The sequence below is a fragment of the Penicillium psychrosexuale genome (assembly GCF_028828465.1).
Source record: "Penicillium psychrosexuale strain IBT 29551 chromosome Unknown utg000003l, whole genome shotgun sequence".
Lineage (NCBI taxonomy): Eukaryota > Fungi > Ascomycota > Eurotiomycetes > Eurotiales > Aspergillaceae > Penicillium > Penicillium psychrosexuale.
The window spans coordinates 4,426,551-4,449,507 of NW_026643188.1; the positions used below are offsets into that span (position 1 = coordinate 4,426,551).

Below are 22,957 nucleotides of genomic sequence, written 5' to 3' on the forward strand. Positions count from 1 at the left end.
TTTCTTCCTTTCAAATAGCTCAGAAAAATAGCAAGATGATATTTGCGTTATTTTTCATGAGACTAGACTAAACGTTTCCACATAATCATCACCAGCATAACGGGAGCAGTGATCTACGCCTTTAAGTAAAACCATCATTGTCATACCGAGATCATCAATATCTGTCGGCTTGGCATTTGAGATATCATCATCCCAACTGTTAAATCGAACTGGGAGCGGCTGGTGATTTTTGAGGGCTGATTGCCACTGGAATTCAGAATTAGCAGCCCAAAGACCTTTTTGCGCAAAAAAAGATAGATTCCCGAACTCATGGTGCGAGTCATCCCATCCATTCTTGAGGAAGCAGTAGAGTCCCTGCAAGGTATATCCCACAATGATAGTTCGTCGAAGACTCTCAGCGAATAACCAACTCTGCCACGATTCCGTTGCTTCGCTCGAAATCGGACACGTGGTATTGCCCTCAGTTCCCTCAAGTTGCTGCGATCGATGTTGCAGCTGGCGTATCAACTCGACGAAATGAGGCTCTGTTCTTTCCGCATCAGCTCGTTGGCGGATATCTCCATCAAACAGCCGGATGATCTGTAATAGGGCCATGGCTTGCACTGAGGCTAGCTGATCGACTGCAGAGGAATGTGCATAATCGACCATGAGTCGATCCGCCAGTTGAGTGATAATGCGATATACCAGGCCTTGATTCGCCACGGTTTTACCGCCATAAAGGGCACAGACTCCCAGAATATCCTGGATTGGCTGAGGGATGTAAGATTCATACAGGCCTTGGTGTATGAAAGCCGTTTTGCCTTCTGACACGAAAGCGTTTGGGAAGGCCTTCAATCGTTTGACAGAGTAGACGATGCGGGCTTGAAAGATTTCTCCTGCCAGCACACTTCTACTGGGAGAGTCATTCACCTTTAATTGATCAGGGATGGCAAAATCTTGAATGTTTTCCATAACATCCTGCCAGTCAAGATTGTAGTCGGGGAATGATGGGAGGGAAATATCCATTGGGGGATCTTCAAAAATGAGTCCAACGTCATCCGCCATATTACAGCGGAGAAAATCACTGACGGACCGCTCATCGAAAGCAGCGGGGTTGGTGAGCGTTTCTTGCTCTGGTCTGGGCAATGTATTTGTCGGTCGAGAAAAAGGCGAGGCATTTTGATATTGGCACTCGAGAGAGCGAACTTTGCAACGGTAGCAGCGAGGGGAAGCCATGTCACATCGTCGCTTCGATCTTGCGCAGCTTATACATGCTTTTGGGTAAGGGGCCGGCATGTTGGATAGATTATTATCACAGAAGCACAGAATCAGGAGGGAACTAGTCGACGATACGCAGCGAAGGCAATGGCGGGAGAAAGTGAGGATGTGCGTTAAGACGAGGGTTGACAGTAAATGGCATCTGTGGAGAGATTTCGGAATCGGACGAACTATCCGAGAAGGAACATTTTTAACTTGAAGCGGAAAGTCATGTGATCATCACATTGACATGGGAAAATAACTTTGAAACTCAGAGGGTTGGTTATCCTCGCCGAAGAGAAAAAGGGAAATATAAATACAACTGTTCAGTATGTATCACAAAAGCAATAGCTCTGAGCTTAACTCCTAGAACCGAGGTTAAACTATCAAATCAGATTATGCTACATTCAACAAGGCGGGTCGCCGCCATTTGACTATGTTGTGATATGAGGCTGGCACAGGTCAGGAACAAAGCCGCAACATCGGAAATAATCCCGGGTTGCCTATATGAAGAACCAAGTTGATTGCAAGTCAACTTGGTCTTCTCTCTGTATATATATAGCCTCGTGTATGCTCTCAGAAATAAGAAGAATAATTCATACCTTTGAACTACACCAGACTACGTTGTACGAAAGAGGTTGCGCAATACTAATCGTGCTCAGCGCCACAGCTCATACGTGATCGATGTTCTGACTGATCCGCTAGAGCTAATGACAGTGACTGACTTGATCCGTTTACAGCCGGATAAGAGTATCTACCTGATAGATCTGTTTTCCTCTGTTGTGATGATGCTGCTGCAGACCTGGAGAAAACCGCACCATTGGAAATTATTTCCGAGACATCTATACGAAGCGCCAATTTGATTGAAAATAGACTTGGTCTTCTCGTTGTATATATATCATTCTGTTTTCGCTCAGCAATAAAATATGAATCATCTTTCCACTGAATAACAACACACTCGTACAGCCTACCATACAATAATCCAAAGGCGGGGACTAAGGATCCCTCGATCATGCCGATGAGTGGAGATCTTCCTGTTAGTTTGTTGAGAAACATCGTGTATATCTGGCGGTGGCCGACGCCGGCCGCAATTTTGAACCTCAGCCAACCGAGGATGACCTATACCTTGATCTACCCGGGGCTAGGGAATACGCACACTTTTTGCCCTCGTAGACAATCTCGGACAATCTCCATTTGGTTGTATGCCTCTTCTCCAGCGGGTCTTCGTATGGCTGTATAACCTGGCGTGTTAAACTGCGCCTCCCTGATGATGTGGGGTATCCAAGGAGCGCAGCATCGCAGGTCTGTTGAGGAACTATACTCTATTTCGTGTCCGTGAGGTGGAGTGAACCGCTGCTGTTGTCCAACAGCATTTTCTAGCGCGTGGTCATGACGGCACTACTCATTTTCTCTCTTTCTCATCAGCTGTCATGTCAACAACAACCGATTTCTCATTCCCACAGAGATCTTACAACTTCTACATATGCATCCGTCCTGAAGTCCGCCTTAAATTACCTTCCAGCATCAGTGATCTCACATCCCTCAAACCTCAGGAGCCGAGGCATCGCTAGTCTAGCCGAAGGTGACGCTCACCATTAAATATTCCCGCCACGGATTCCATAACAACCATCAAATTCAGATCCTTCATCATCCCCCGAACTGGACAATCTGTCATATGGCATTGATATGAGTACAGTGATGGCTGCGGAGATATGTGAGACTTGGAATTCTATAGATCTCGTGATTTCTAAAGTATTACAGACTGAAGCTGTACGTGACGATGACAATTTGATTCTCGTTGTTCAATGGTTGAATAAAGCAGTCCATCTCATCCTTATTTTGACACTTCCGTCAACTGTGTCAAAACCCGTCTCCCCTCCACAAATTCTATGGTGGCTAAAATCACAGTCGATGAATATGTCTCATGACCAGTGGACTTGTCTTTCAAGGTGAATCGAGAGAGCTGGGCAACCGAGCCACCTCCGGCCCGAGGATCAGCCTCCACCCTCAGTAATTCATCGTTGCTTTGCTCGTATATGTAGTTCTTGGCGCGAGTATCTTCAACTGCATGTCGGAATTCATCGAATGTCAAGTTTTGTCCATTTAGTCTGTGGAGTTAGTGAGATGTAGAAAGTAGGTTACAAACTACGACGTCGTACCTGACTGCAAGATCACGACTAACACCGTGATCGAACGCTTGACTAGAAACCGCATCGTCTGGTTGGAAAAAGACATCCCTGAATAACTGGACTAGCCACGGTCCAATCGAAACGAGGGATTCAGGCATTGTTGGATCATAGATCATGGCAATGCATCGATCGCTGAGGTATCGGGATATGGGATCGTCCAACGGGCTCCTCCGAAATAATCTTGGGGATGGTAAAAATAAAACCCCAGTCGCCCATCACGACTTATTTATTATGCTGCCTTAGGGTATTGCAGCAGGGTGCTCATCGGTGGAGACGTAGCTTATAGGGTTCCTTGCGGAACCTTTTGACGTAAATTGCCTTGTGCGGCGGAACAGGTGGAAGTAAGTTCCCTACCGTCAGATACACGAGACAAGTTATCGTCCTATGTTACACTATTCGGTATTTGTCTTGGTGGAGATCCCAACGAATCACATATCCAATGAGGTCAATACCCTGATTGTGGCGGAACTTTGCCGACGAGTTCCGCCGACCCGAATCGTGCCACTACTACAGACTGAAACCGATCACTCCATTTGAACATTCAGTCATACTCTTCTGGTACTGTACGCCAGACATTATTCAAGCATATCATGTTCAAGAGCCTTTGATGACGATGAATTGGAATGAATGTCAGCCGATAAACCCACATTTTCGGGATTTGCGCCAAGCTTTACGAGCATAGCCGTATGCCGGTTCGTATTCTCAAAATCGTATCTTAGTGCTCTGTCTAGCTGCTCTTGACTAGCAAATGGACTGATATGCTCCAGGAGCTGTTGCTTAATCTCACCTTTGTCGTTCATGATATGTTCCAGGATAGAATGACCAACGCCATCCCGGGCAGTAAAGACCGCGCCATGTTTAATCAAGCAGTCGATTATCTCTCTATATCCAGAGTAGCCCGCTTCATTGACTGGCGTAAGGACGAACAAGTCCCTGCGGTTGATGTTTGCCCCGACAAGGACTAGTGCATCAAACATATCCACGGAACCAGTAGATATTGCATATGTAAACGCCGTGTGGCCCCTACAGTCGAGCCTATTGACATAGTCAGCTCGCTGTCCATGGACTGAGCGGCCACCGAGAAAATTCATGGACCGCAGCTAATGGGATAAAATAGCTGCATGATATATGCCCCACACTCGAATCATTTCCTAGGGTTATAGTTTAGCCACGGCGAGAAACTTCCATAAGACATCATCCCAGCAGAAACTGTCTGAGTAACTAGTCTATGACTTATAGGAAATGAGATCGTCAACGTAACTCAACTGACCCAACAGGAAAACAAGAATTAGCACCAGCAAAGCAAAGACAACAAGCAAGGTGTAAGCAGATAGTCCACGGCTGGCTAAGGATAATTTTCTTACCTGGTCAATTACGATTTGTTGACAGAGAGTTTGGTCTTTCATGAACATATAAAGTCCAATCTGATGGCTGCTTGATGGGTAGCGCTGTAATATAGTTACCAACCAATGTACTTTTTTACAAGTATCGCTGGACTCTTGCTTAGATCCTTTAGCATTCTCTAACTTCTAAGTAGCTTTGCAGTTCAATGAGCCTTGAATCTAGCTCTGGTGTCCCTATGAGCTCGCTCTGCAACTTGAGAGTATGATGCTGCGAAGGTCCGCAGTAGGGGTTTCTTGTGCTGAGTCGGCATAAAGCAGGGCCTGATGATGGTGAGTGATAACTCTCTTATGCAGAATGGTGAAACTTACACTTCTCACTATAGTTCCGCCGAAACTAGGTGCAATAAATATAATCGGACTTGGCTGTCCGCGTTGAACAAGACTGCGTCGTCCTCTCAGGAGAAGTCGTCACATATTCTCACCCAAGCGGATCATAGTGATGATCAAGGCTAATATTATTGGTGCAGCCTGGGTACTCTTATTAGTCTCCCACTCAATAATAGGGCTGCAAGTCCGACCTCCTTTCCTCTCCTGCATCACGCATGCCTAATTTGGCAGAGGCGTTCGATAGCGTCGGACGAACCTAATATTAAACACTCCATAGTCACACTCTTAATGTTAATCAGCCTATGGACTGAAACAAGCTGCCCATGCCAAGACTTCCATTTCGTCCGGATCGAGGACGTCCGCGCCCACACACTGCCAAGCGCCAAGTTTTCATCATAATTCCCAGCATAAGAGCTAATGCAGGATTCAATGCCGATCCACGTCGGTCATCACATGGGAGAGAATCTCAATTTTAACCTTGGAAACAGTTTATTATTAAACAGTCCGATCAATAACGCCGATCATTCGTTGTCTTCCGTCCTGGGACGGGGTAAAATTCTATTCAGCTGTCCCCTCATTCTCTCCCCTTTCATCGCAAGGAATGCCCAATTACTATTGACATTTTTACCTTCATTCTCCCAATAATCTCATCTGCTTGTATGTTCATGGAATGACTGATATCGAACTCTCCCAGCGAGATGCCCAGGAGGAGTCCCCGCTCACCTCCAACGGGGGTCTTCTGCGCCCGTGAAGCCCGCGCAGGGTCCAAAGGCCGGCAGGAAGCTGCCAGGATGGCTGGATCACTTCAATGCCCGCGATATGAAGGTGTTGTTCCGTTGCACGCTGGCTGCATGGGTCGCGTCGCTTTTGATCGTGATCACTCCGTCCCTAAGCGTCATTGGTACTGCGACTTTCTTTGCAACGTGAGCGCATCTATATTTTACTCTCGGTGTCAATTGCTAATCCTATCGCGATCAGTCTAGTACTCTTCATGGTACCTCCGACCGGCATTGTTTTCATTTTCCTCTTAGGAACTCTGACCGTGATCATTGGTATGGCTTTGGGCTGGGCCTGGGGTGTCATCACCATGAAGGCTGCGATGGCAGCGAGACCAGCGGCCGAGACCCAAGCCAACCTTCAAGCCTTAGGACAGGCCGCATACAGCCAGGCCAATTCCACCGGACAGGCCGTGGCAGATGTCCAGAAGGAGCTTATCTACAACGGCTGGATGCTTGACGCTCGTGTCACAGTTGTCTATTATTGCCTAATATGTTTATTCATCTACTTAATCGTGAGTAACTTCCTGACCCGGGCATAATGATCGAGATACTGACCCTTTTTCGCAGTCCCGTCTTCGGGCTAAGAACCCCAAACTCATTCTTTTACAGATTCTCGGAATCATCATCATCGATGTTACTCTGACTATTGGCCCGATGCTTCCATATTTCAGCGGTACTGTCCCTAAGGTCTTGATCGAGCCTGCCGCTATTGGAATTGGGTTGGGCCTGGTCTCCCATTTTATCTTCTTCCCTCGGTCTACCTCCCACGTCGTGCTTGATGGCATGGAGGGGCTGGTGCGGTTACTCAAAGGGCCTGTGGACGTCACGGAGAACACTCTTCTGAAAGGCCAAGTCTTGGATATGGTAGATCTTCAAAGAATCAAAGGGCAAACCATTGCTGCTTACAGGAATCTCAAGCCGGCCATGGCCTTTCTGCCGTTGGACTTCTCTGTCGGTTGGTGGGGTGCTGACGACATCAAAAGCATGAAGAAACCAATACGACAGGCTTTGGTGAGTAGTCTGTCTCTTCTGGAAGTTCACATCGCCCGCATCGGCGGAGAAGCAAAGTTCAAAAAGCTGCACCAGCTCACCGTGGATCGAGACTCCGACTCTGATTCCCAAGCGAATGGAAATGAGAAAAAACGCCCACGCGAGGTTGGCATGCGCCAAATGATGGAGGGTGTTAATTTGGTACAAGCAATGCGAAGCCCGGAACATGAATCTATGCGATCGGAAACAGTCGAGGTATTGCGCAAGTCCAGCAAGGATATCCTCCCGGCGTGTCAGGAAGCTGTTGAGATCATTGCAGAATCCATTAACACGGCCAACAAGCGTTGGTTCGGTCGCCCTTCCAAAGAACGTCTCAATCAGTTGCACGAGCGCAGTCAGACTGTACTTCAGAATCTTCAGGCCCTGCGCACATCGTTCGCATCGGAAACCACCGAACGTCTGATTCAAACACACGGGGAGATATTCGATGAAAAAGGCATGCTCAAGGCCCTTGACAAAACTTCAATGCCCAGAGTCAGGGGTATCATGATGGGGATGGTCTTCGAAGAGCAGGTGCTCGGTGTCGCCGACGGGTGGGAGCGGGTCCTGCGACAACTTGTCGTCCTTCTAAAGGAGCGTCAGAAGATCCGTTTGTGGCTACCCAAGGGCTTGCGATACGCACTCAACTGGGTATGTCGTAAAAATGCCGTGGCGCCTATACCCGCGGCTGATGACCCAATCGTCGACCCCGACGTCGCAGAGACGCAGTCCAAAGCGGCACAGCTTCATCTTCGCATGAGCAGAGGGTATCGTGTCCACCGAGGTAGCAGCTTTGGGCGCGCTATCATCGGCACATATCATTGGTTTATCAACCCTGAAGGTCTTTATGCAATGCGCATGGTGGCTGTTACCATCGCGCTCGCTATCCCTGCTGCGATTCCCCACACTGCGGGTTTCTATTACCGTGAAAAAGGTATATGGGCTCTCATCATGGGGCAGACCACACTAGTTATATACATGGCCGACTTCACCTTCTCCCTTATTTGTCGAGCCATTGGTACTGTTGTTGGTGGTATCATTGGCTTAGTTGTGTGGTATATCGGCTCAGGTCACGGCCAAGGTAACCCGTACGGTCTTGCTGCCATCATGGCTGTTGCGCTCACCATTCTCATGTGGGCACGTATATTCACGTCCCCTGCTTTCCTTCAAGCTACAATCATGGCTGGTGCGACCTACATTCTGGTTGTCGGTTACAGTTTCGAGGATACGTAAGTATATGGTACCACATTGGGGAAGCAACATGACTGACAACTTCACAGGCACATCCCAACTTACGGCAATCCCGGATGGGGATATAGTGTTTTCTGGCGACGACTTGTGCTTGTTCTTATCGGTTCCGCAGCGGCACTGATCGTGCAGCTCTTCCCTCGTCCGCCATCTGCGTCCAGACACATCTGCAAGTCTCTTTCAAATGTCATCCGCTCACTGTCGGACCATTACGCGCTTCTCTTATCCTGCTGGGGACAAGGGCGCGAAGAGGGCCTAGCCGCAGAGAAGCTGGCTCTAAATCTTGCAGAGACTATCACCGCACTGGACGGGCCCATCGCCTTGCTGCGCTTTGAATTTTCGAGCTCACCATTTGACAGCGATCGTCTCGGTCAGGTCAAAGCACTGTGTCAAGAACTCAACCAGAACATTGCTCGCCTACTTTACCTATCTGCTTCGCTGCCGGAGCACCTACAGAATCGCCTCGCTCGGCAAGTCGGTCTCCTTGATCATCACAATATCGGCGACATCATGGCTGTTCTCGGTGTGGTTGAACAATCACTCAAGACGGGTGACCCCCTACCCGAGATGCTGCCAACGCCACTGCTCAACCGTTGCCACGATTACTGGAAGTCGCACCAGACAGATATTATCCTGAGCGAGGAGTTGATCCGCGACGAGAACTACCGCCGGTTCTGCGTTGCCATCAGCGCATACCTCAAGTTCCTAGCTGCCGTGGATGACCTAGTGCTCGTGATGAAGGGCACATTGGGTGAGTCGCACATCGTCAGCCGCGACCTGCTCCACGAGCCGAATGTATAAGAGAGCAAATTTGTATTGTAATTAGAGTGTTCTATCAGGATCGTTGACATATATAATTGTGCATATAGCGATGTGTCATAAAAATTGGATCCCCTCACGTTCCTCCGCACGGCCGGTTTTCTCCAATTTTTTCTTCTTCCCCCTAATTCCCAACCCATTCTAGGGCCTTTGCTTTGGATGAACGTCATTCAATATTTTGTTTTCTCCCTTTTGATCTCCTGTATGGACGATTACCAATAATTATAATATTCCAATCCATCTGCGGTCTCGTCCATGGCCCCTCCGCGTCTCGCCCGTCTTCCCCGGTGGATCAGCCACTGGCTTGGCTATCGCCCAGAGCCCGTGAAGCCACTCTCTAAATACGAAGTCGCTCTATGGTCGTTCATAATCTCATTCTGCGGTCTATCGGTCTTACAAGCAATTTTCAACTACTCGGACTACTTCAAAGAGCGCAATGTACCGGGTATAATCGCATCCTACGTACGTGTCAATAGCCAAATCGCATTCCCAAATATCTACTCCGTACATTGACTCACATAAAAACTAGGGTGCATCCGCCGTCCTCGTCTTCGGCGCAATTGAAAGCCCCCTAGCGCAACCGCGAGCTCTAGTCTTCGGCCACTTCTTCAGCGCCCTGACCGGCCTCTGCGTTACCAAGTTGTTTAGCTTGATGCCCGACAAAGCGCGATTCGAGTCCCTGCGCTGGCTAGCCGCGTCGCTTTCAACAGCCATTGCTATTGTCGTCATGCAGTTGACGGGTACTACCCACCCGCCTGCTGGCGCGACTGCTTTGCTCCCGGCTACCAATGAGGAGATTTGGCGGCTTTCTTGGTACTACTTGCCTGTAGTCCTGTTATCCTCGACTATGCTCTTGGTGTGCGCGTTGCTGTTGAATAATTTGCATCGCCGGTATCCGGCTTTCTGGATCGCACCTACGCCGCCGAAGCCGGCTGCGCCTGTTGCTCCGTTGGCGCCGGCGCCTGTTGACGTTTCGTCGGAAGAGGAGAAGTCGGTGAAGAGTCCTGTTTGACGTTTCGAAGACTCAAGAGCTTTTAATGCACTTTGGAAATGATTGCACAGCATATGCCGCTATCCGTTTGGGAGATGCGAGATATATATGATGTATAAAAACTCGGTTGCCCTACTAATATATTTGAGACCACAGAGTACGTACATAAGGAAAATAAATTCAGCATGACTCTTTCAGGGTCTAACATACCCGTTGACTGTATTCACAATCTCCCAACGGCTACTAAGTAGCAAACCCCTACCTAGGGCTCTTCAATGTTCATTCGGTTTACGACTCTCATTAGGTCTGATTACGTTAGGGGAAACAAGCTTCGTCTCTCTGTCTTACATGTTTGAGTGCATTTATCCAAATTACTTGCGTATTAATTTAGGAAACATTTTGAGAGGCTACTGTGTGGGACCAAGGGAGGGAGTTAACAAGGCTATTTGATTAAAACTACGTTTCTACAATTTGGACATAATTCAAAGAACAGGTCATGGTTTCATTAACTCGACCAGAAATTTGGGCACCGCAGAAAACAGAGAAACAAAGTTGCTACAAAGCAGAGAGGCAAGCAGGTATGGACACTGTAAAAAGTCAACAGAAAACCCACAGAAATAAGCTTCCAGGCTTATTCCTCCTCACTGCTGGACGAAGTCGTGGACGAATAGTATTCCTCCGCAGGCAAATCTGGAAGGGGAGGAGAAGGGGTAGGTTCCTCGGTAGGCAGGTAGAAATCGCAGCACTGTCGGCATGGGCAATCATGCACCTTGTAGTACAATCGGGCCCAAATCATTCGAAGATAGTTGCGTCTTTCGTCATCTTCTTCGAAAAGCTTGAGCTCCCATCGACGCTGCTCACGCTCAACCATCTTGGCACTCTCCACTGCTTCGGTGTCCTCATCGCTCAATCCGTGCAGAGTGAGACTTCCAACTTGCATAGACAGCATGTCGAACAGCTTCATGAGCACCGGATCCTCGATGGTGGTCATTAGATCGGCGTTAGTAGAAAGGATCACCCGTACGCTATCAGATATCTCTTCAATCAAGACCATGAGGTTATTGCACCTCTCTTCGAAGCAATTGCCCTCCTTCTCGGAACCCTCCCGAATCAATGTCCACATGGACAATGTATAGATGATTTTGCGGAGGTAGGTTTGGATTTGAGGGACCCATCTGCCTCCTGTCTGTCCCTCGGAAAGTTTGTCGAGCTCCACGATGAAGCCATCGCGGTTTTCCTGGAAGTTCTCAATGGCGGCAGCTTTGACGTCGGCCTGCATTATGATGATGACAGTTGGAGATGAGGATGATGTAAGTTGGAGATGATGGTGATTGAAGATGATGGTAGTGAAGATGCATACTTCGAGTCGTGGGGGAACTTCCTTTTATACTCGAGCAATAGATCGTGTCTGGCATAGCAGATATCATATTTCCTTATCGGGGTACAAAGAGACAATGGGCCAAGACATGACAATAGATCTATAGAGACCCTCAGCCAAAGGAATAAAGCCTTTGCTTCGAGATATGAGTCTCATTCAAAGCAGGATCTCTCATTCTTTTCCTTTATTAGCATAAAGAATAGGCTTGAATATATGAGCCCTATACAAACTGGAAGGGAAGTTCAATCATGACAGAACTGTGGTCGACGAATATATCAAATAGAAAAAGAGGGAACTTATATTAGAGACCGCTGACTGTGCATGATACTCTTAGCTTTAGAGATATATAGCTGAAGATAGGATAGGTCCTAAGCAATCAATGATTGTAAAAGTTGTACTATATGCAAGGTATTTATAGGGTTGTAGGGTTGTATGGGATCAAAGGAGTGGTGAATGTGTGCGCCCACACTCTTTCTCTCCCTTCTTTGTGGTCTCCGCACCACTCAAAATAGCAATCAAAGTTGTTTTGCAGACAAACTAATATCAAACTCTCAAAGGTCCAGATATCCTGGCAAAAGGCCGTTAATTCGGGTCTTTGGGGACGTTTCAATAAGAACGTGACTGTTCAGCGCATAACAAGTTCGGATTTCTATGCAAAAGAAGGCTGGAGTTTCCCACAGGCTCGGTCGGCTAATCTCTCTTTCATAAGCACTTCATAGACATGCGATGCCCACGCACAGCAAACCTTCCGCGTATCCTTCGGGTCGATGATTTCCTCTATTCCAAACGCGTTCGCTGTTCGCACCGGGTTCATCAGCCGCAAATACTCCTCTTCCAACTCTTGATACCGTTCTTCCTTCTTTCCAACCTTCTCGGCTTCACGCAGCTCATGCCGATGCCCAACCTCAATTCCGCCGTCCAGGGGCAGCGAACCCCATTGTCCAGACGGCCAAGCAACCTGCATAACCGGATCACGACAACCCAACATAATACCGCCCGCTACACCAAACACACGCCGCGTTACCACGTTGAATACCGGCACGGTGGTACTAAAGTAAGCCTTGGCGAGCTCGACACCCCAACGCATCGTGGCTGTGCGCTCGGCAACCGTTCCAATAGCATAGCCCGCTTCAAGAAAACGCGTCAGCTCGTTTTAAAGGATGTAGGGTGAAACAAATCACTTACGGACGTCCAAAAACTGTAGAATAGGCAGATTCATCACATCACACAACTTCAGCAGCCGCGTTAACTTCTGGCTACCAGCGGCATCCAGTGCGCCTCCATTCACTTCACAATTGACGGAGATGATCCCAACAGGACGACCACCTAGGCGTGCAAGTCCACCAATCGCAGTACGCCCCCATAATGCGCCAATCTCGAACCAGGAGTCTTTATCAACTACAGAAGTGATGATCGAGCGAGCATTATACATGCGTGCTTGTCTTCGCGGAATGATACTCCGCAGTGCAACATCCTCGCGCTCCTCCGAGTCAGTGCAGGGAATAGTTAGTGGTGCATCGCTCCCGCTGTTGGGGAGATAGCTCAGAACTACCCGCAGCTGCTCGTAGCACTCCGCCTCATTGGCGGCAAGGTTATCGATCGTGCCATTCATACAATGAACCATAGGCCCGCCCAGGTCTTGGAAGTCGAGACCTTCTTCGAATGTGGCACCTTCGACAACTTTCGGGCCTGCATTAAACAATGCTCCGATGTCAGCTGCCATCACCGAGAAGTGGCATGATACCACTCTTGCAGCGCCAAGCCCAATCTACACCACCGGTTAGTTCAGCTCATATCAACAAATGTCAAATGGTTCGTTAGGTAAAGCAAAAGAGAATATCACGAAACTCACCGCAGGTCCAACAACAGCCCCCAAATTCGGAATCCCCATATTCAACTGCTTAATAACATACGGAAAAGACGCAACATGAGGAAGATAACTCCACCCTTCCTTCCGAATAATCGTAACGCTTCCACCACCAGAACTCCCGTCAACAAGCTTAACAACCGGCATGCGCAGCGCAATAGCAAGCTTCTCTACATAAACCGTCTTTCCCGTACTCGCGCCGTCCGCATGTCCAGACCGGATACTGAAATCATCAGCCGTGAGAAGGACCTTCCTGCCGCGAAGCAGTCCAGCGCCTTGGATGTTATTGCTAGGCACGAAGGAGACGGGCTTCTCGCGTCTCGGCGCGGTCTTTTGCCATGTCACTGTGCCGGAAACGGACCCAATTTCTTGGAAGGTGTTTGGGTCTAGGAGTTGCTCGATGCGCTCGCGCACCCATAGCTTGCCTGCTTGCTTTTGGCGCACGTAGCCTCGGTTGGTGGGGTCTGGCTTTGCGGCTATTGCGCGGAGGGCGGCGAGTTGGCCTAGGACATCTGAGTGGTCTGCTGGGAGATGGGTTTCTGTGGACTTTGGTTTTGGCTTGGGCTTTCTTGGTTGGTTTTCTGGTGGGGATATATGGGATGAGACCTGGTGTAGGCGGTCCGTGGCTTGGTCTTTGCCTGTTCTAGTTGATGGGCTGTCGTTGTCTTTTGTCATGGTGTGTCGATTGATATAGCTTGTTGATTTTATTTTTCTTGTCTGTGTAGAATCGGATACATCTCTTGTTTAAGGATTTGGTCTACTGAGGGGCTGCGCGGACCTTCCGAGGGCCGAGGTCACCCACGAGAGCTATAATATCTTGTCGAAGGAGGTATCTGGTAATGAGATATGTTAAGATATTTCAATTGATCTATTTGACCTATTTGAAACATATCATACCTTATTTCGTTATTTAATTTACTTGGGAGGGACTTTTGCATACAATTACCCCGGATTTCCCCTTTCACCCCAATGTCATCCCCGCACTCACGGCCCATCAAGCGATTGTTGGTCGCCAACAGGTATGAACTTCTGCAAAAAGATAATATTATAATACGCTCATATAATATTCACTAGAGGAGAGATTGCTGTTCGTATTCTCCATGCAGCACGAGAGTTACCCTCACCAGTCGAGACATTCGCTCTCTACACATCAGACGACCGATCGCATTGCGATCTAGGACGACCACAGCATGCAATTGAAATCCCATCAGCATCATCATATCTCGACATTTCCTTTTTGGTCGACCTGGTCCAAAAACACTCTATTGACGCCGTGCATCCCGGGTATGGATTCCTCAGCGAGAGCGCCGAATTCGCGCATCGCATGTGGCACGAAGCCGGGGCTCTCGTCATAGGACCTGGATGGGAAAACCTCGCCCGGACGGGTGATAAGCTGCAGGCAAAGCAGCTAGCGCGGCAATGCGGCGTCCCTGTATTGGAAGCAATGAGTCAGCCTACCACCAACGTGGACGAAGCACGTGCGTTTGCCACGCAGGTTGGTTTTCCGGTTATGATCAAGGCTGTTGATGGCGGAGGTGGTCGCGGGATTCGCCTTGTTCGCGAGGAGCACGAGCTGGATAATAGTATCCAGAGGGCGATTGGCGAGTCGCCGTCTCGGACTGTCTTTGTGGAGAAAGCTGCCGTGGACGGATTTCATCATATTGAGATTCAGATTATTGGTGACGGGACAGGTCAGGTGCGACATCTGTGGGAAAGAGATTGCAGTGCTCAGCGGCGGTTCCAGAAGGTGGTTGAATGCGCCCCGGCTTTGATGCGGGATCGAGCTTTGGTCGGTCGAGTGATTGAGTCTACGCTCAGGATGGCAAGTGAAATCCGCTATCAATCATTAGGGACGTTTGAGTTCCTGGTCAGTGAACAGAGCGGGGAATTCTACTTTTTGGAGGTGAACCCGCGTCTGCAAGTCGAGCACACCATTACGGAATCTATCAGTGGGATAGATCTGGTGCAGACGCAGCTTCTTCTCGCCCAGGGATACACTTTACGTGATCTGGGCCTCGGCGCTGAAATTAACCCAAGTCATTCTCCGCCAAATGTTTTTTCAATCCAACTTAGACTATGTGCTGAAGACCCGAGCAACGGGTTTTCTCTGAGCATTGGCAAAGTGACTGGGTTTACCGTGCCTAGTGGCAATGGAATCCGGGTAGATACTCATGTCAATGTTTCTGGGCCAGCACTAGTTGTGGGATCCAACTTTGACAATCTTTTAGCCAAGATAATCGTGACTGCTCCCACCTGGGAAGCATCCGTCAGAAAAGCCCAGCGGGTCTTGGCTGATTCCAGGATTGATGGCGTGAAGACTAATATCAGCCTTCTACGAGGGATCGTGGCCCATTCCGATTTCATTGCCGGCAAGGTTGACACGCAATGGCTTGGGCTCAATCTCGACGCAGTACTCCAGCAAGGGGAGATAATATCGAAGACTATTCAGGGACTAGATGGACCAGCCGGCCCTTCACAGCAAGTCAGCCAAAATGGACTGCCAACATCTAATCTCTTGTTCCGAAAAGGAGATGCATGGTCAATCACGTTGCAACCTCTGTCGAAGGATTCCCAATCAGACAAAGTTGCGCACCATCTGCGCCTGTCCCGTGTACTACGCAATGAGTTCCCGACAGCACTAGCTGCCGAAATTGAATATACGACTCCAACTTCGCAGGGCGCAGTCCCCTATCGGATGCAGCTCGAAACAACCACGACTGCTGCGTCAGCATTGGTGTCCTCGTCTCATCGGCGAGGTGATCCAAAGAATCCCCACCATATTATACTCCCTCTGTCAGGCAAATTGATTGAGATACTAGTGTCGGATGGAGAGGATGTGGTTGAAAATCAGGTCCTAGCTTTCGTCAAGCAGATGAAGATGGAGCTCGAAGTACGAAGCCCTCGAAGTGGTCGGGTCAAATGGGTTCATGAGATGGAAGATGAAGAGGAGGATGTTGCTGAGGGCATGCTTTTGGTCGAGTTGGAGCCAAACAATGGCAAAGTGGAAGTCCGGGGCAAGTTGTGATTGTAACAAGATAGGATAGCATCTATTGAGTCCCTATACAGATCATATTTGCGAGTCCTGGATATCACCAACGAATCAGCTTGCAGATCCACTTGGTTCCTCAGCATCATTGGTCTAGTGGTAGAATTCGTCGTTGCCATCGACGAGGCCCGTGTTCGATTCACGGATGATGCACAAGAATTTCTTTTTGCTTTTTGGCTCTGGAATCATTAATGATCTCAATAAGAAGTATCATCGCTTTTTGGACGATGATAAGATGAGTTTGGTATTTACTTTTTGCAAATCAAGACAGGCGGTCAATATGAGCGGTCACTTCCCCAGGTGACGTCACCGCCTAGGTCTTCCCATCCTCTTCCTCTTCCTCTTGTCTCTGGCTTGACCCAGGGTGATTTTCAGTATGGATGATCTCAATCTCTATGTGCTGACATTTAACTGTGCAAGAAACATTGTCGATGTCGACGTGTTCGCGGACCACTTTTTCGACGCACTCCCCGCGTCTGGTGCGGGGAGCTCCGCACCCGACCTGATTTTCCTCTCGCTACAAGAGATCGCACCCATTGCCTACTCGTTTCTCGGGGGATCCTACCTTTCACCCTACTTCGATGGATTCCGCCGTGCCGTCCAGAAAGCCTCGGCACAAAAATGGAGCCACCACTATGTGAACTTCCTTACGGAAAATACGGGAATGACAGGCCTGATGCTTTTCGCGCGCGAGGACACCCTGGCCAAGATCGCCTGGAGTGACACCGCCCACGTCGGCTTCGGGGTTCAGGAAATGGGAAACAAGGGCGCTGTGGGGGCACGCCTGGGATATGTTGTCGAAGGACTCCCATCCAAGACCGTGGACCTCACTTTCGTGGCAGCCCATCTCGCCCCCATGGAGGACTTATATGAGCAAAGGAACTTGGACTGGAAAAGCATAGTTGAGCGCCTTGTGTTCACGCACGACACCAAGAGACCGGCAGAGGGTTCAACTGCGAATGAAAATACCGGCCTTCTCGACGACGCTGCAGCGGCCCACGCGGAGGGCAGTCGCAGGGATCTCTTCGCGCCCAACGCCTACCTATTCCTTGCCGGAGATCTCAACTACCGCACGTCGAATGTCGGACCCTCGATTCGAGAGATCGAACAATTCCCTCGGCGCAATGTCGACCTCGATAACCCGTCGCACTACTCGCACCTTCTGAAGAACGACCAGCTCGTGCGCGAGATGAGCTACGGCAGGACCTTCCACAGCCTGTCCGAGGCACCTATCCACTTCCCTCCCACGTACAAATACTCGGACGCCGCGCGTGAAGCTGTCCGCCGGGGCTTGGACACCGATGAGCTTGAATGGAACTGGTCGACTCACCGCTGGCCCAGCTGGTGCGATCGAGTCCTTTACCTTGATAAGCCCTCGTGGGTTGGTGAGGCCGGAAAGGTCAAACCGCTCGCTTACAACGCACTGCCTCTCTTCGCACAGTCAGATCATCGTCCCGTGGCGCTCGTTGTATCGGTGCCGCTACTGCCCTCTAACGAATCCTCGGACACCGAGAACATCCGAGCTGTGGCTCCATTCTCTATTGATCCGAGTTGGAAATCCAAGCGAGACGCGGCGCGACGAAAGGAGATTGTGGTGGGTGCAGTTGCGTATCTGGGACTAACCAGGGAAGGAAATGGGCTGCTGCTCGCGTCGTTGCTCGGTATCATCGGAGCGTGGTTCATCCTTCGATCTATGCTGGAGGTTTGAGTGACGGTATGGTGAACGGCGCTTTCTCGGGACTCTATTTTTCCTTTCTTTTTCCCCTCTCTTAGGTATTTTCATACGAATATCATGCAATGCTGCCCATCGCCCGAACCGGCGCTGGATGAAAAGCCATGTCCCTTTCGCTCCGCATAGTCTCCATAGTTCCAAGGTTCGTAATCCGGTTGTATTCCGAGGTCGTCAGCAGCCTCAATTAGATGTCTCGTGACGGGATAAACACCCCGCATTCCTCGAATCGATCCCATCATATCCGTCAGATAAACTCAATGGGCCAACTCACCGGCCGCAGTCCCAATTATGTACCATCAGACAAGGCGGCCCGTCGGTGATTTCTTAGCAACAACCTAAACTAGGAAATTACTCTTTTGGGCCCAAGTCACATGAACCGAGCCGACCCGAAACGGTCGGGATGCGTTCTGCAAGTGAGAAAGACGGCGCTAAGGACTGAGGGGGGCACCGTGGCTTGGATTCTGGACAAGCGAATGAGGTCATGTTGGGGTTGGTATACTCCGATTATCGCTCGTCCATTTCTTGCTTATGCGCGAGGTTCCCATGACTTGGATGGGCTGAGATTGTACCCTGCAGGTACTACATAGCCTCTCTCTTTGATGTCTCTGAGGTCTTTGTCTCCCTCTCTCGGATACTACCGTGGCTGTCATTAGTAAGGTTCCCACTCTTGACCTAACTCTGTAGGGCACTTGGGCACCTCAGTCTTCCTCATTGTCACACCGGGGACATCTTTTTTTTTCTTTGGGCTGTGTGGTCTAGATGCGGAGGGAGTCGTCTACTGCTTTTACTCCAAATGTTGCCATGTATGTTCCTGAACTGTGGACCACTATTCTTTGACGGTCCGCGACATCCGGGCTGCAGTTGTCCTGAAAATACTACTGGCTGTTATGTACGGCTGTTATGTACCGGCTCTTCTATACATCCCACGTCGTAAACCGGTAGTAGTAACCCCAGCCATTAAGAAACGTGCGATAACGCATGGAACAGGCCACATGATCGGGTCAAGTGACCCAGAGAGCTTAATTTCCTGCTTCTCCAACCCCAAGGCTTTCACCGCGTGTACGACTTACGAAAGCCCTTCAGGCATGAGAGGCGGTGTGTCCACAACGTGTATAGAGATCGAGACACCCGGACTTCTGGAATGCACCGCACTGGATGTGATAGCAAGCCCTGCATTTGGGGCGGAAATAATCTCATTTTCTTACATTGGAGTTGTCTCTGGGCACAAAAAAAAAAAGAAAAGAAAAGAAAAGATGGGAAGAAAAAGACGGAAAGAAAATCCCCGCCCGGACTCCACAGCCTCCACAGGGATGAAAGGGAGAAACCATACGAATATACTCCGTCAGACCCAAGTCAAAGGGCTATTGAATTGGATTGTTATAGTGAGATTCAAAGACTGGAATGTCGGCCGGTCATTGGCGTGTACTGAAATATGAGATAACGATCATCCTTAGAGTACCTCCCGTACTCCGTAGTTGAATAGGGGTTGGATATACTCCAGTGCCGATAAACGCAAACAGAAATTGGGCAGCAAAAAAAAAAACATGTCATTGACAGGGCAGATCAGGAGAAAGTGGACAGCACAGAAGGATCGGAATGTTCCATGCAAACTTACAAACAGGCCTGAAGGGGATAACCGACCAAATCCCCTGAGTTCGGTGGAGATTTTCTTTTCCAGAACAAAACCAGAACGACGGCGGACTCCATAGGGAGGGCCCAAGAGCCTAAGACCCAGCATTGGGAATCGAGGGGGGCATCAATTTGAAACGGCGTCTATAGAAGACATAGTCCAAAGCAATCAAAAGAAAGTCAAAACGTAATCTCCCAGTACAACATACAACATATATACCTCGACGGAGTACGACGTACGTACGTCGATACATATTAAGTTCCTTCATCTGTTCTGAAGCTTAAAGGTTTGTTTGCATTAGGCTGTTGTTTCAAAAATCTGCCCTGTCAGGTGCTCCACCTGTCCCTGCAATATACATATGAGACTGCGAGTCATCCCGCGATTTTCTGATGCATCGTATCGTCATTTTGTTTTTCGATGTATGGTGGATCCTTCATTGGCCCCCTTCATGCACCGAAGACCAGCATTGAGCCGATCAACCCGCATGCTCAGATCAAGGGATCAGGGATCGACCGATCTCTGCATTTTAGAATCTATTAAATATGTAGCAGGTGGGATAGGCCTCTCACACGCTGGCTTGCGGAATGGCAGGGGATTGAATGCCACCTAGGGCTTGGTAATCAAAGACGGAGGTTAGAGAGAGATTAACGGAATAATATAAAAGGGAATAATATAAAACAGTCAATACACGACGTACAAGTAATAAAAGACAATATTTAGAAAGAAATAATAAAATAAAAACATAAAAAATAAAAAACCAACCCCAGTAAACGAAAATGGGAACCCTAAAAATTCTAATCCTTCCTTATTTAACTGCCTGGAACTTGGATTTGTTGGATTGTTTTACTTCTAAGCCATCTTTTTGAGCCTCTAATATAAAGTCATCTTCTCGATCCTCTCTTTCTTCAAATCTGGTCTTCTCTCTGATTGTGGCTGAATCTCTATCCAACGCAACCTTGAACCGCCGACGTCATCGTGTTGTACTACACATTCTAGGCCTCGGTCCTTATTCTCCGTTACATTTAATCAGTGACCAGACACTTTTTCTCTTCTGTCCAAACTCTTGAAGCATCCAACTCAACGTCCTTTGTCGATCCCACATTCGATCTAAACAACCCCGGTCAAATATCATCAACCATGTACTCTTGCGCAAACTATCCCCGCGGATGCCGAGGCCGTGTCAACCGACAAGGAGCAAAGTGCTCTGACTGCGTGGTATGTGCCAAATTATATCTTTGTCTAGTCTATGCAAAGATCAAAGAAAGACAAAGGAAAACAATCCAAACTAACCCTATACCAGTCTCTAAACTTGCGCCGTCCAGCTTCGCCGTTCGCCCAACCACGCGAGTACAAGCGCGCACTTCCCTCGGAACTCTTTGGCGAGCTCTCTAAACTCTCCGAGCCCAAGCTGCAATGAATGCGAAGCTCATACATCCGGGACGGTCCGAAGAACGCCTCAGCTTCTTGCTAGGTTGCATATCCTGCCGGCTGGGATGCACCGCGCATGTTCGACGGCCGCTTCCTTTGTTCTTTCTTATTTGCTCTCCACATCTCTCATCTGCATCGCCGGGAGTTTCTTTGTTATATTCGGCCGTCTGCCTCTACTTTGATGCCTAATTTCCCGGTTTTCTCTTTGATCTCGTCTGGACTCTCCCCACATTGGCTGGGCTAATGAGTGAGCTCTTGCGAATATCTCCTGGAAACTGGAGAACCGGGCATGGACTTCGCGAAGATTTCCACTTTCACTCGCTTGGGTTTGTTTCGAGGACACCCACTTTTTTTTTTTTTTTTTTTGCATGGAGGATAGATCGCTTCATTTTGTTTTTGCATGGATACCTACGGATATGGATCTGCCACTGGAGGGCAGTGGCGCTGATGGATTGGGTTCTTTCAACTCTCCGGTTGATCGTTGATCGCTCCCTTCTTTTCCTTGCGCATACGTGTGCTTTCTGCTTTTTATGCCCGATTTTTTATGTTCCTTTAACTGATGTTGACTCTTTTCTTTGTAAACGGTGATGCCATACCCCTCTGTTTTACTGCCTTCATATGACCATTCCCCCTAGTGCTATATACCTATTTACAGCATTCATACTATTATGTCTTGACATCTATCTCTTTATCTAAACAAATGTACATTGTAGAATCTCAGGCCTGACCGCAAGATTGCTAGTCTGTCAACCCAACACTTGACACCCAATCCTGACAACGTATCAGGTCTAAAAGGCCATTACCCTGAGCCGCAGTTCCGGGGCTATCAAGTTCTGGGCCCAAACCCAAACCTCTCTCTCTAACCTGTCGCGGGGATCCGACATCCGGATGATCCTCTTCCCTGACATTTCTCAGCCGCAACGAATCCTCCGTCTCACATAGAAAACCAACATAGCCCAAAAGAAAATCCATCCAAGTCTAGAATCTTGCTCCTGCACTCATCCCGTCCAACTCTCGGCTCACCAACTCACACGGGAAGCGTCCTTCATCAGCCCATCCATTCCCCTCGTGTCCCATAACATCATCCCCCCGAATCCGCTGCGCAATCCCGAGTCCAACCCTTGTAGCAGTTACAAGATCCCCGTCACGATCTAGACCTCGCTGGCCCGAATCTACAGATCTGCGCAAAGAGATGCGCGGGTGGCATGTTTTGTTTCCCTCGCCCGGCCAGTGGCCAGGGGCTATGTTGCACGCGAGATTGCGGGATACGGGTTACGGTTACGGGTTGCGGTTACGGGGTTAGGCAATAATGGCATTTGTGCGAGGCTCCGTACGACCTGCGCCGTCGATCGTTCGGGTTGCTGTCGATGGCTCATGTCATGCAGGGGCTATCCCTGTCCCTGTCTATGGTGGGCGCACACATACCTCTAATGCACCAGCTCTTGCGGGTGGTATGTATTTGACTGACGCCGTTGCGGCCCGCGGCTTTGGTGATATGACTAAGTTCTACACTCGGCCGTAACTATTGGTCTGGTCTTTGGCTTTTTGGCTTTTTTTTTCCGGCGCAGGTTGTGAAGGTCATGTGGTGTCCCACGGGGTGCATCTAGACTTAGCTGGGCCCTGGCTGGCCTTTTTTCGGAAAATCCGTGGTCCCGAGGGGATCGTTGGCTATGATATGTGATAGTTATACTATGCCTTTTTGCGGGAAACGTGTCATACCTTGCAGAATCCTCTCGAGGACGGGGGAAAAGGGGGCCGCCTACTCCGTACCGCAGAACACAGTACGGAGTACAATATAGGAGAATGCAGAAAAAGAGAACCATGTCGATCGCTTGTCTCAGAGATGGATAGTTTC

At 49.1% G+C, this 22,957-nt stretch overlaps 11 protein-coding genes across 11 annotated transcripts; 6 read left to right on the forward strand and 5 right to left on the reverse strand.

The window, feature by feature from the left end:
- Nucleotides 1-54: 54 nt before the first annotated feature.
- Nucleotides 55-1,275, reverse strand: N7518_005527 (uncharacterized protein; the record flags this gene model as incomplete). The annotated part of the gene is made up of 1 exon (XM_057186454.1): nucleotides 55-1,275. The coding sequence occupies one exon, from the start codon at nucleotides 1,273-1,275 to the stop codon at nucleotides 55-57; it is 1,221 nt and encodes a 406-aa protein (XP_057043224.1).
- A 1,795-nt stretch (nucleotides 1,276-3,070) lies between these two features.
- N7518_005528 (uncharacterized protein) lies at nucleotides 3,071-3,523 on the reverse strand (the record flags this gene model as incomplete). The annotated part of the gene is made up of 2 exons (XM_057186455.1): nucleotides 3,071-3,344; nucleotides 3,396-3,523. The coding sequence occupies 2 exons, from the start codon at nucleotides 3,521-3,523 to the stop codon at nucleotides 3,071-3,073; spliced, it is 402 nt and encodes a 133-aa protein (XP_057043225.1).
- A 477-nt stretch (nucleotides 3,524-4,000) lies between these two features.
- N7518_005529 (uncharacterized protein) lies at nucleotides 4,001-4,402 on the reverse strand (the record flags this gene model as incomplete). The annotated part of the gene is made up of 1 exon (XM_057186456.1): nucleotides 4,001-4,402. The coding sequence occupies one exon, from the start codon at nucleotides 4,400-4,402 to the stop codon at nucleotides 4,001-4,003; it is 402 nt and encodes a 133-aa protein (XP_057043226.1).
- A 1,572-nt stretch (nucleotides 4,403-5,974) lies between these two features.
- N7518_005530 (uncharacterized protein) lies at nucleotides 5,975-9,012 on the forward strand (the record flags this gene model as incomplete). The annotated part of the gene is made up of 4 exons (XM_057186457.1): nucleotides 5,975-6,078; nucleotides 6,134-6,446; nucleotides 6,502-8,192; nucleotides 8,244-9,012. The coding sequence occupies 4 exons, from the start codon at nucleotides 5,975-5,977 to the stop codon at nucleotides 9,010-9,012; spliced, it is 2,877 nt and encodes a 958-aa protein (XP_057043227.1).
- A 273-nt stretch (nucleotides 9,013-9,285) lies between these two features.
- Nucleotides 9,286-10,042, forward strand: N7518_005531 (HPP family protein; the record flags this gene model as incomplete). Its single annotated transcript, XM_057186458.1, has 2 exons — nucleotides 9,286-9,492; nucleotides 9,560-10,042. 2 exons carry the CDS (start codon nucleotides 9,286-9,288, stop codon nucleotides 10,040-10,042), a joined length of 690 nt encoding a protein of 229 aa, XP_057043228.1.
- Nucleotides 10,043-10,652: 610 nt separating this feature from the next.
- N7518_005532 (uncharacterized protein) lies at nucleotides 10,653-11,300 on the reverse strand (the record flags this gene model as incomplete). The annotated part of the gene is made up of 1 exon (XM_057186459.1): nucleotides 10,653-11,300. The coding sequence occupies one exon, from the start codon at nucleotides 11,298-11,300 to the stop codon at nucleotides 10,653-10,655; it is 648 nt and encodes a 215-aa protein (XP_057043229.1).
- A 748-nt stretch (nucleotides 11,301-12,048) lies between these two features.
- Nucleotides 12,049-13,941, reverse strand: N7518_005533 (uncharacterized protein; the record flags this gene model as incomplete). Its single annotated transcript, XM_057186460.1, has 3 exons — nucleotides 12,049-12,527; nucleotides 12,585-13,167; nucleotides 13,252-13,941. The coding sequence occupies 3 exons, from the start codon at nucleotides 13,939-13,941 to the stop codon at nucleotides 12,049-12,051; spliced, it is 1,752 nt and encodes a 583-aa protein (XP_057043230.1).
- Nucleotides 13,942-14,235: 294 nt separating this feature from the next.
- N7518_005534 (putative pyruvate carboxylase) lies at nucleotides 14,236-16,291 on the forward strand (the record flags this gene model as incomplete). The annotated part of the gene is made up of 2 exons (XM_057186461.1): nucleotides 14,236-14,285; nucleotides 14,341-16,291. 2 exons carry the CDS (start codon nucleotides 14,236-14,238, stop codon nucleotides 16,289-16,291), a joined length of 2,001 nt encoding a protein of 666 aa, XP_057043231.1.
- Nucleotides 16,292-16,688: 397 nt separating this feature from the next.
- On the forward strand, nucleotides 16,689-18,020 carry N7518_005535 (putative inositol 5-phosphatase; the record flags this gene model as incomplete). The annotated part of the gene is made up of 1 exon (XM_057186462.1): nucleotides 16,689-18,020. The coding sequence occupies one exon, from the start codon at nucleotides 16,689-16,691 to the stop codon at nucleotides 18,018-18,020; it is 1,332 nt and encodes a 443-aa protein (XP_057043232.1).
- A 2,791-nt stretch (nucleotides 18,021-20,811) lies between these two features.
- N7518_005536 (uncharacterized protein) lies at nucleotides 20,812-21,091 on the forward strand (the record flags this gene model as incomplete). Its single annotated transcript, XM_057186463.1, has 2 exons — nucleotides 20,812-20,889; nucleotides 20,975-21,091. The coding sequence occupies 2 exons, from the start codon at nucleotides 20,812-20,814 to the stop codon at nucleotides 21,089-21,091; spliced, it is 195 nt and encodes a 64-aa protein (XP_057043233.1).
- Nucleotides 21,092-22,411: 1,320 nt separating this feature from the next.
- On the forward strand, nucleotides 22,412-22,624 carry N7518_005537 (uncharacterized protein; the record flags this gene model as incomplete). Its single annotated transcript, XM_057186464.1, has 1 exon — nucleotides 22,412-22,624. One exon carries the CDS (start codon nucleotides 22,412-22,414, stop codon nucleotides 22,622-22,624), a length of 213 nt encoding a protein of 70 aa, XP_057043234.1.
- Nucleotides 22,625-22,957: the final 333 nt, after the last annotated feature.